At 36.9% G+C, this 12,466-nt stretch overlaps 1 protein-coding gene across 2 annotated transcripts; it reads left to right on the top strand.

Moving 5' to 3' along the window:
• Positions 1–385: 385 nt before the first annotated feature.
• On the top strand, positions 386–12,169 carry LOC127437723 (ubiquitin-like protein 7). Of its 2 annotated transcripts, none has more exons than XM_051692824.1 (10): positions 386–2,752; positions 5,460–5,579; positions 5,673–5,755; positions 5,873–5,957; positions 6,048–6,105; positions 6,286–6,422; positions 8,889–8,938; positions 9,035–9,211; positions 9,506–9,616; positions 11,883–12,169. In XM_051692824.1, the coding sequence occupies exons 1-10, from the start codon at positions 2,569–2,571 to the stop codon at positions 12,018–12,020; spliced, it is 1,143 nt and encodes a 380-aa protein (XP_051548784.1). In that variant the 5' UTR covers positions 386–2,568; the 3' UTR covers positions 12,021–12,169. The 2 variants fall into 2 exon arrangements, with proteins under 2 accessions (XP_051548784.1, XP_051548785.1); XM_051692825.1 differs by having other exon boundaries at positions 387–2,752; positions 6,289–6,422.
• Positions 12,170–12,466: the final 297 nt, after the last annotated feature.

Below are 12,466 nucleotides of genomic sequence, written 5' to 3'. Positions count from 1 at the left end.
ACACTTAATAAAACCTCAAATACTGTATATCAAGTTGGTAAATCAAGAACAAGTAAGGGATAATGTACAGTCAGCCGGTGGTTATCACACAATAAACCCTGACAGAATGACCAGTCTTGTATCACCCTGAAGGGGTTTATTTTGCGATAACAACCAGCTGACTGTACATAATCCTGCACCAATACAGCTACTAACCAAATAAATAAATACATGAACATAAAATATTGATTTGCATTGAAATTATGTAATTTGAGAAGAAATAAATCGCTGAACAGCTGAAATTACGTTAGAGTTCTGTTGGTGATTATTTAGTGAAAATGACTGTCTGACTCTTCAATAGTCAGCCTATTACAAGACTACTTGCGAAAGAAATAAATAACTGCATATGCAACATTGATTTGTGTTGAAATTATTTTATTAGCTTACTTATAGAGATTGCACAGTAATTCAAGAAGCAGGAGAGACGGCTCACAGAACCCGGATGAGCAGTCTGATACACCTTAATTCCCGGATGTGCGGTTGTTACAGAGCAATATCTGACTGCCGGATGGCGCCATTGACCAATCAGAATAGAGTATTCCAGAGAGCCGTGTAATAAGGCATAATAACACATTGAAGATAGGAATTCCATCTGTCAAACAATTGCAGTCTTAAAGCACAGAACACAAGACACGAGAAATAAAGTTGCAATTGTAAGCTTAAATCGTGCAGTTGCGATATTAAGTTGATGAAAAGCAGTTGCTCCTTTATTCCATGGAATAAAAACCTAAAAAAGGTCATTCTGACTTTATGTCTTACAATTCTGACTTTATTTCTCGCAAATGTGATTTTATATTGATTCAAATCACAATTGTGTAATATAAAGTCACAATTACGAGATTATAAAGTAAAAGTTGTGTGATCTAAGGTCGCAGTTGCAAGAAATAAAGTCACAATTGAGAGATATTATGTCAAATTGTACTTTTTTATTTACTTTTTTTTATTCTGTGTCAGGATCAAGGCACCATACAATTGCTTGTCTGAGATGGATATGAAATTAAATGGAGAGCAAATAGAAAATTTCCTTTAGTCTGCTGCTTCTCAGTTTTTTCTCCTTCTCATACTTTTCTCATACAATTTTTTTTATATGAATTCAAATATCTCATTAAATTCTTCCAGACTAAATTATCTGGACTATTTGATATACATTACTTTTATAGTTCTATTACATTATGTCAACAACTGAAAAATGAAAATTCTCTCATCATTTACTTACTCTCATGCCATCCCAGATGTGTATGGCTTTCTTTCTTCTGCAGAACACAAATTAAGGTTTTTAGAAGAATATTTCAGCTCTGTAGGTCCATACAATGCAAGTGAATGGTGATCAGACTTTTGTTGCACCAAAAATCACAAAAAGGAAACATAAAAGTAATCCATAAGACTCCAGTGTTTAAATCTATATCTTTGAGAGCAATATAATAGGTGTGGGTGAGAAACAGAACAATATTTATGTCCTTTTTTACTCTAAATCTCCACTTTCACTTTCACTTTCACTTTCAGATGTGAAAGTGAAACTAAACAGGCACCACATATGGCTTTCAGATGTAAAAGTGAAAGTGGAGATTTAGAGTAATAAAAAAAGTCTTACATTTTTCTCATTTTTGGGTGAACTATCCCTTTAATATCACTGTATCAACATGAATATATGAGGTAACACTAACAAAACTCATTTTAAGGGTTAAATCAAGTAGATTTATTAGTTTGTGAATTTTGAAAAAAATAAAAGTGTAAAAATTAGCTTTACACTCTGCTATAACTGAGACATTTACTTCCACTTCAAAATAACCAAACTCAAGTCAAGAGTGGTCATTTTCGTCAAAGCAATTGTCAGTGTGTTCCCATAGAGTTGTAGATTGAAAACAGCCACAGTTACTCTAATCTACACAGCACAGACTTTCAAACTTAATCTCTAAACAAGCCCGAATTCATGTCCCTTTGTAGCTGAGCCATCTTCCAACAGGTCTGGCTGGACAGGGCATGTCTTTGCAGGGTGTGAAATGTCTGGACTTTTCCTCTGTCCCTGTCATAATTGGTGTGTCCTGGTTTCCTCAGGCGCTGTCAGCCGTGTTACACTGAGTGGAAGAGCTCAGTGGAGACTGGCACTCTCTGAGAGGCGTATCCAGCCAAGAGACCATCTGTCATAGAGAATAACTGCGTGACAGCACAAATACAGTTCTACCCCACCAAATCCCAGCTCTCACTGAGAACTGATGGAAATGAGCATTTACTTCAAGGTTTTTCAATTGATTTAAAATATATTCAATTGTAATTATTGGAATTATTCAACACTGGTGGTTTCTCAGAGAAACGCCTGGCCGCTGTGCAGGAAAAACTACAAATCCCAGAAACACAAATATTTCCTGCATGACGTCATCACGCACGGATGAAAGCAGTCGCTTGAGAGTATTAATTTAATGGTAAAAGAAGAACAGCATATACATATTTGACATACATATTCACCGTTTGTGCATTGCCAAAATAATACACAAATCTGCGTGGAACCGTCACCCGTGTTGCATTAGATCAATGGCTGTGTCCGAGTGGCGTCTGTCGTTGAAGCTGATGGATCAACCTTCTCTTTCAAAGTCAGTGCTGCAGTTTCCAGACCCTGAACCTGGAGATGTTCGTCCTGGCGAGTATCGGGTCGCCACTCTCAAGCAGCTCGTGTCAGCACAGATTCCTGATGCCATACCAGATCCGGAGCTCATAGGTAAACAGCTAATGCGTTGCATGTTGAACTTGGGGGTTTAAGGGTAATTCATTCCTGTAATTCAGTGCTTTTTCAGGCCCCAGTACAAATTATGGCATTTATAATTCTACATTCATCCATTGCAATTTTAATAGACTAGTTAAGTGTGTAAAGACTGTCTGTCTGTCTGTCTGTCTCTCTCTCTCTCTCTCTCTCTCTCTCTATCTATCTATCTATCTCTCTATCTCTCTCTCTCTCTCTCTCTCTCTCTCTCTCTCTCTATCTATCTATCTCTCTCTCTATCTGTCTATCTAGTATACTGTATATTTCTACATACTGCTGTGGGCCTATTTGTAAATGATTATTAAAAAGTTAATCAGGTAAATTTACATATATCACTGTTTATTTGGCGATTTTTAATTAATCATAGTTAATGTCCAACAATAATAAAAAAATATATATTTTTAATGTAAATTAATTGGCGAGCACACTTTTAAAGGGATAGTTCACAATAATTTTTTATTCCCTCATCTTTTACTCACCCTCATGCCATCTCAGATGTGTATGACTTTCTTTCTTCTGATGAACACAAATTAAGATTTTTAGAAGAATATTTCAGCTCTGTTGGTTCATACAATGGAAGTGAATGGGGATCAGACCTTTTAATCTCCAAAATCACATGAAGGCAGCATAAAAGTAATCCATAAAACTCCAGTGGTTAAATCCATGTCTTCTGAAGTGATCTAATAGGTGTGGGTGAGAAACAGATCAATATTTAAGTCCTTTTTTACTATGACTCTCCACTTTCACTTTCACTTTCACTTCCACATTCTTCGTCTTTAGTTTTTTGCCGATTAGCATTTTTTGTGCATATCGCTACCTACTGGGCAAGGAGGAGAATTTATTGTAAAAAAAAAGGACTTAAAACTGATGTAATTTTTTCTGTTAAAATACCTTCTCCTATCCCATCTTAAAATGCAGAGACAACTACAAGTAAGCCATTCATAGATTAATTTTCTCAAAAACTGTAAGCATTGTCTTTCTATGGTGCTCTGTTTGTTTTGAGTGACCTGCTTAGACCCGCCCCAACAACGCTACTCAACCAGTGGCGTGAGTTGGGGTCAGGACTATCTCTGTTTGACCAACGGCAGACGGGAGTATTCAGAAAGCTGTTTTGAAAACAAAGTTTCTTTTTGCAATTCCGTTTGGTGGCGCTAGTGGCGCAGAAATGACATACTTCAGCTTTAAATATTGATTCGTTTCTCAACCACATCTATCATATTGCTTCTGAAGACATGGATTAAACCACTGGAGTTTTATGGATTACTTTTATGCAGCCTTTATGTGCTTTTTGGAGCTTCTGAGTTCTAGTCACCATTCACTTGCATTGAATGGACCTGCAGAGCTGAAATATTCTTCTAAAAATCTTTGCTTGTGTTCTGTCAAAATAAGAAAGTCATACACATCTGACATGAGGGTGAGTAAATGATGAGAAAATTATCAGTGAACAGTGAAATCATTATTATTATTTAAATAGCCATGTTTTGTGAAGTAAACAACCCTTAGTGTGTATAAATGTATAAAGTGTATAAATATGACAGATTTAGTGGGCACTGACAAATAAGGTTGTCCGAAGTGATAAAAAAAAAAAGAAGTTCATAGAAATGTAATCTATGAGTTGGTTTCACAATTTTTGAAAAACATTTATAGCATTTTCAGCAGAAAAAACAATTATTTATTAACTTTAAAAATGTCATGTGGTGTAACTATCAAGTAGAAAGTATTAAAATAGTTGCACTTTGAATACATGAAACACAACTTTAATCATTCATTATTTTTTTGTTTAGATAATTTACATTAATTATTAGCAATTTTACAAATATCATGAATCTTTGAGTGTTTTCTTAGGGTTACTCCATATGACCTGAACAAAATATGCCTTTTCATAAAAATGTCAAAATATCAAAATTTTTGACCGTCTTGAGGGTCTAAAGGGCTCCTCTTTGTTTAATTTTTTTATTTATTTATTTTTGGTCACATGACAACAGAATGATGTAACCTGCATGTTGGGCTCATTGTTTCTGGCAGGCAGCAGATGCCCTAACCCCGCCCCCATCCCCAATCCGAACCATATGGAGCCTGTAACAATCTCAGGCACCTTTCTCCCATCGCGGCATGTTGGTTATAAACCACATGACTTTGATTTGGTGGACAAAGTTTTTCAAATATGAATACAATTTTGAAACAGAATTGTTTCACTGTTGATTTTTTTTTTTTTTACTGTCTTCAGACGGTTATACCACATGACATTTTTACATTAAACCACAGAGAAAAGTATCAAAATGACTTTGAACTCAGAAATGGAAAACATGTTCATCATAGTAGAGGTGTATACAAATAACTATTTTGTGCAAAGTGCATTTGTAATATATTTTTGAACAACTTAATAAATGCAGACCACAAAATGAGTGGCACATCATTGATCATAGTATCAAATAATATCAAGGGACACATTATCTTTTAGTGTGCAAGAATTATTCTCTAGTTTATGTTATAAGTCCGTTAACCTATTGGCCAGAATGACTTTTGAAAACTTTTACTTGTGCCTTTTATGAAGAAGCATAAAGACATTTGAAAAAGTCTGTTTTATTTGGTAGGAATGACCAAGAGAAGACACTTTGTAAGGTTGCAATGCAAACAGTTTCCCCATAATCTTTATGCATTACAGAATTGGTGTACTGTGGCAGAAAGTTAAAAGATGACTTGACACTGGAGTCCTATGGGATTCAGTCTGGATCCACTGTGCACATCTTGAGAAAATCATGGCCAGAACCTGAGATCCGGCCAGGTGAGTGGATTTTTGGGTTAACTGTTTCTTTAAATGAAGCCATGTTCCACCAGGAATGACAGCATCTGTATTACTCTACATGTTGTGCTGCAGAGCCAGTGGACAAGGTAACAGCTGCGAGAGAGTTTCGTGTCTTACAAGCTGCCCTTCACACCAGCACTGCATACAGGGACGCGGTGGGTTGACAAGCAACTGAACCAACCAATGGGCAACCAGCAGATTAGTATTAACCCATATGTTTCTCTGCTAGTGGATCCTTTGGAACTTAAACAAGTACCTGTCTGCCATTGTAGGTGTTCAAGATGCTAAACAACAAGGAATCCCTCGATCAGATCATTGTTGCAACCCCCGGGTTGAGCAGCGATCCTGTGGCTCTAGGTTAGTACCTGGATGTACAGTAGTAATACACATTTTTGGTGATGTGAGGCATGTTTAAGACTGACGCATGAATTTCACCCCAATTTGTAGGGGTACTGCAAGACAAAGACCTCTTCGTACAATTCACTGACCCGAACATGCTTGACACGTGAGTGAGCATCATTCAAGTCAACTTGAAACTAAATTGACCCTGTTTACTTTTCCTGGTCTTATTGTGGACTATTATGAACCCCATTAAAATGAGACCCATGAATCCGGTGCTGCACTTTGAATGAAACAAAAATGGCGTAAACAAGTTCACTATGAGCCCTGAGTGTAACTGTCTCAGCAGGTTGATCAGTTCTCATCCGGCACTGGTCAGTGCCATCATCCTGGTGCTGCACTCTGTGGCTGGCAGCGTGCCACCCCAGCAGAGCACCAGCTCATCCAGAAATGTGTCTTCTAGCTCTTACAGTGACATGCCAGGTGGGTAAGGAAGCCAAAAGAATGCAATCCATTTAAACTCAATTCAAATGTAAAAATGGTCCACATTGACATACTGTAATGTGGCCAGCACTGTCGATTAATTAAAATATGTCATAGAATTAAGTTCATGATATGATGATTAATTAATTCGATTAATTGAATTTATGTAAAAAATCTAAACTAAAAAGAAATGTGATAACATTTATATTATTATACTATTCAACTGATTACAACAAAACTCATATGTAGGGTACAACGTGGCTAAAGGCTCCGCAGGGTAAAAGGCTCCTTTGATTAAATTTTCTTCCAAAACACCAAATAGCATCAAAACCTACCACAGCACTTTCCTAAACACCTGTTTGTCACTATTCACTGCAAAATATTCCTGATCCATGAGATCATATTGTGTGTAAAGTCTAAAGTTTGATTTTGAGGCAATTTTATTTGTCATTTTAAATTTTATTCTAGGTGTTTATATCAAAGCATTTTCAATAACTGTCCAATAAGTGAAAGGATAGTATTTGGGGTAAAAAAAAAAAAAAAAAGCCCCCCTGTTGCAGTGGTTAAAGGCCCCTATTTAACACATTGTTTTAATTAAGTGGGGGGAATAGATTTGATATGAAGAATGTTCAGTGTGGGCTCACATTGACTAATCCAATCACAATGGAGATTAATTTGATTATACAATACTTAAAATGTAAGAAAATGTCAAATGGGATTGAAATGAACAAGAAATGTTGCACCCTTTTCTGAAATTGCTATTTTGAATAAGCATTATCTTAATTTGTTACTCAAAAAAAAAAAAGCTTCTTGCTGTCTCAAATTTATTTACGCAAGTTGACAAATTGTGCCTTATAACTATTGCCCCGGTATCTACACTATATCAATATAACCCCCCTGGGGGCCTTTTACTCCCTCGCCACCTTTTTAAAAAAATTATTTGTATTCAATATGACCTTCTGTTGTTATATTATCTTTAGCTGCACATTGTTATATGAGCAACCTGTTAGTAACTGCTCTGCCTGATTGAAGTCTCACAGGTCTGAAGTACAAAATTAAAGGGATAGTTCACCCCAAAATGAAATTCTCATCCTTTTCTCACCCTCATGCCATCCCAGATGCGTATGACTTTCTTTCTTCAGCTGAACACAAACAAAGATTTTTAGAAGAATCTCTTAGCTCTGTATGTCCATACAATGCAAGTGAATGGTGACCAGACCTTTGCAGCTCTAAAAATTAAGGAAACATAAAAGTAATCCATAAGACTCCAGTGGTTAAATACATATTTTCAGAAGTGATATGATAGGTGTGGGTGAGAAACAGAACAATATTTAAGTCCTTTTTTACCCTAAATCTCCACTTTCACTTTTACATCTGACAGTGAAAGTGAAAGTGGAGATTTATAGTAAAAAGGAATTAAATATTTTTCTGTTTCTCACCCATATACACTTAATATATACACACACAAGTCATACACTTCAAGAGTTGCACTTCAAGAGTACATTTTGGGTTGGACATTTATAACTTGGGCATCAGTATAAGATTAATTCAGTAACCACTCTGATTGATGTATAAGTGTTTTTTTATTCACTAAAAAGAAATGGCTCATTAGAGTCATTTGTTTGGGAATTGGACTACACCGGAAGCACCGGATGTTTCGTGCTGTATATTCAAAAGAACCAGCTCAGTTGATTCATTCGTTCAGAAATCAGACTACATTGGGCACGCTGCATGTTTCATGCTATAGATTCAGTAGGGGGCAACGTTGCCGCTATAATGCTCTGCAGGACACACAGTCAAAGTATTTTAGTGCAGTGTTCATCCACATCAGTGGAAAATTGCATTAAGAGCCATTAACGGAACTGAAAGTCATGTTCTGACTGCTCTCAAACGGTTCTGGTATTTAAAAAAGAATGGAACTAGTTCTGAACCGGTTCTCTGTTTCCAACCCTAGTGAGCACCCACCAGCATTCTGTTCAATTCATTTGGGGTCTGTATAGCTGTTTTATAATTTTCAAGTCATTTTTATTTGTATAGCCTTTTCACAACACGCATTGTTTCAAAGCAACTGTACAGAAAGTCATGCTTTAACAGAAAATAAAACTGTAATATATATAAAGTCTTAGAGTCATCATTGTGCCTCATGTGTGAACATTGTGCTTATTCTGTGCTATCTGCTCTTGGTAACACCTTTAGGTGATTCAAGCTTGAATTACTCTGATGCTAGGATGTACAGAATTTATGATGTAATTTGTGGACAGGCCAGATATGCATACATAGTGTTCATTTATTAACGCGCTGTACTAAATTATGGCGTTAAAAAATTATGGCCTAAATGTCTATTTATTGACTTCATGCAACAGGTAGGGATTTGAGTTTGTTGACATTTGAGTGATTGTTGATCACAATTTTGCAAGCATTTAAGTGCAAGACTTCATTCATTCTTAAACATCTTGTAATCCACAGGAGGTTTTCTTTTTGAAGGCATGTCTGATGATGAGGAAGAATTCCAACTGGTTTGTTATGAGACTAAATTAACCTTTTAGTCAAGGATATACTGTATACAGTACATTCAGAGTCTTGATTCCCTAAACCCGTGTTATCATATGTAGGGCAACCGTGGTGGCCCATCCACTCTTGCGAGTGGTTTGGGGGGCATGAGGCCTGCTTCGCTTGGTTACAATGGCGCCGTGGGCCCCAGACCCATCACTCAGAGTGAGCTGGCCACAGCTTTGGCCCTCGCCAGCACCCCCGAGAGCAGTGCGGTTACACCTACCACGGGGAACCAGGTACAGTATACTTAAATGACAAACGGGCCACATTTATGGACTGCCATAGATCCCCTTGATTTTGATAGAAGTGCTCCGTTTGTTACAGAACTTAATGAATGGAATGTCTTATAAACAGAAAAAGACTTCAAAAGCGTACTTTATATTTAACATTTAAATGTGATGCCTGCTCTAGTAGTATTCTGAGACTGCATGATTTAGTTTTTCTGAGAATGTACTGTATCTGTTCTCAGTTTTATGTTGTGTATGACTGGCAGATGCTAATTAATATTTCCATATCTGTGTCCCTGATAGGGTCCCTCATCAGGAGTGTCTCCTATTCCTGCAGGAACTCCTATAACAAATGACCTGTTTAACCAGGCCCTGCAGCAGGCACTTCAGGTCTCCAGCATGTCCAGCTTACAGGTGAGGAACCACTTTAGATAAAGTGAAAATATGAAAATCAGATTCTGGTTTGAAATGTTCATTCAAAAATCTCGAATAAGATAACTGGTAAAGAGTGTCGTTTTGTTTTACAAATGATTTTGTAGCAATGCAGACAGACATTTCAAAATATTGCTCGGACATACCACTATCTCTTGTTTCTTTTTTTAAATTGATAACAAAGTTACTTTAAGGCAAGTCTTGTCACTCTGCAGCCATATTCCTATCATATCTTAAAAGCTATTTTCTTGTTATACAGTACAAGTACATCTCCTATCCACTTGAATAGGAAAAGACATAAATCTCAAACAAACGTTCAAGTATACGATCAAAGGGGCCTGGGTAGCTCAGCGAGTATTGACGCTGACTACCACCCCTGGAGCCGTGAGTTCGAATCCAGGGCGTGCTAAGTGACTCCAGCCTGGTCTCCTAAGCAACCAAATTGGCCCGGTTGCTAGGGTGGGTAGAGTCACGTTGGGGTAACCTCCTCGTGGTCGCTATAATGTGGTTCTTGCTATCGGTGGGGCGCGTGGTGAGTTGTGCGTGGATGCCACGGAGAATATCATGAGCCTCCACACACGGTAACGTACTCAAAAAATCACGTGATAAGATGCACGGACTGACGGTTTCAGACGCGGAGGCAAATGAGATTCATCCTCCACCACCCAGATTGAGGCGAGTCACTACGCCACCACGAGGACTTAGAGCGCATTGGGTATTCCAAATTGGGGAGAAAAGGGGAGAAAATCCACAAAAAAAGAATATGATCAAATAACATATTTCAAATCAGCAATAAAATCAGACAACGATGATATCATACGTTGTGCCTTAGCTCAATCAAATTTTTCAGGCTGATCCAGTGAATGTGCACATGCATTCTTGAGTTAACTCAAAGGTGATGGTTGTCTCAATAACAAAGTAGTTGGCATTACACTCTTAAACAATTTGCATCACTCTTGTCCAATATTGCATCAGATGGTTTAGAGGTTGACCGATTGTGGATTTTGCCGATACCGATAGCTAAACTGGTGTCTATGGACAATAACCGATTAATCGGCCGATTGTTTTTAAAATCAATTTATTAAATGTTAAAAAATGTCTTACACTTTCCTGTGACGAGCACAGACATAAAGGCAATAAGAGTCTAAAATGAATAAAGTCACAGTTGCAGTTTTTTGTGCGACTAAAATCCCAATGGTAATCAGGAAAATATCGGTCATATCGGATATATCGGTCGACCTCTAGTTTAAACAACTTATTCCTATCCTGGGACTGGACCACTTTCTTGATCATATTTAATTTATACATATAGGTCATATTTCTACTGCCCCATTAGATTACTTATAATTACAGCTGATATTAGACTATATCGTGATTATAGAATTATGTATATTAGTTTTTACTTTTGTCCCATTTCTTGTTGCCTTGATAGCAACTTGCTCATCTAACTCGATTCTTCCCTAATTTGTTCAGACAATGTACTCTATGCAATTTCACACAAAGTAGCAAGACTGTGATGTCTTTAAAAGCAAGTACATCTATTTGTAGACTATGCTATGAATAGGCTTTGTGAAATTGATTGTGGTCCTGGCCCCCCATGCACAGGGCAATGGTAACACAAGCATTGAAATATTAATAATGCTGCATTGCAGAAAATACAGAATTGTATTGGACTCAGATGCTTGCACACTGTCACTGATTATATACTGTAGCCTACATTTGAAATGTTTTATATTAATATTATCAATTTTAAAATAGTATTGTCACTGATTACATTCATGTAAAATATTTTAAAAAGGCCAGTGCATGCTTATCCAGTTGCTCACATACAATAATATAGGTTACTTATTTAGATCTATTGGTGAAATCAGACATTTGCATTTTCAGGACCAGCAATCACTCTGTAGATATTCATTGCAGTTTTTAATGAACACATTCTAAAATCCCTTTTAATTTTAATGTTGAATTTGAATTATTAGAGAAACTGACAGATAATTATTGGGGACAAAGAGGGGCAATGCCAGAATCAAACCTGTGTCTCCCACATGAGAACCATACCTGAAGTCTGGAGCATGTACACTAACCCATAGGCAACAGTTCTGACTGCATTTTATAATTATTTTTAAGATTTGCATTCTTTATGCAGTGAACACTATAAATGATTAAAACATTGCATCATAGACGTTGCATTGCTGGTACATTGTAATGGTTGCGGAGAACTCATCTCAATTTAAATGTGTCTTTGTAGAACCAATGGCAATCTCAGCTCCAGCAGTTGCGGGACATGGGCATCCGTGATGAAGAGCTGATCCTGAGAGCCCTGCAGGCCACGGGTGGAGACATCCAAGCTGCTCTTGAGCTCATATTCGCTGGAGGAGCACCATGAGTCCATTCTTTTCAATCAAACGTGGTCATGATGTTACAAGAATTTCTCAAAACACATATTTAGAGATTCATTATTTTAATGACCATTTGTTTCTAACTTATATTTGTCTCTTATGACCCTCTTTTTTTTTTTTTTTTTTTTTATAAATACTTACACTGAATACTTGTTACAAACACTCTCTGCTCATTTCAGTTTCATGTCCATGGGAAAAATATATTATATTTGGATATTCCTGCTGTTTTAATATATTGTTGCTGTTCAGTTGTTTATCCCCGCAGATATTTGTAGAAGCTAAAACTTGCATGTTCAGACAATCATTGTGTTTAGTTTTGTAATTCATAAAAATGTCTTGTAAATGTCATATTGTTTGTTGCTTTTTATTTGTCTGTATATAGAAGACACTTACTTTACAGCACCATCTACTGGTGTGTCTTTGCATGAACATT

Source organism: Myxocyprinus asiaticus, chromosome 48, assembly GCF_019703515.2.
Source record: "Myxocyprinus asiaticus isolate MX2 ecotype Aquarium Trade chromosome 48, UBuf_Myxa_2, whole genome shotgun sequence".
Lineage (NCBI taxonomy): Eukaryota > Metazoa > Chordata > Actinopteri > Cypriniformes > Catostomidae > Myxocyprinus > Myxocyprinus asiaticus.
The sequence above is the reverse complement of the archived record's forward strand: the minus strand, read 5'-3'. Positions and strand labels throughout refer to the sequence as shown.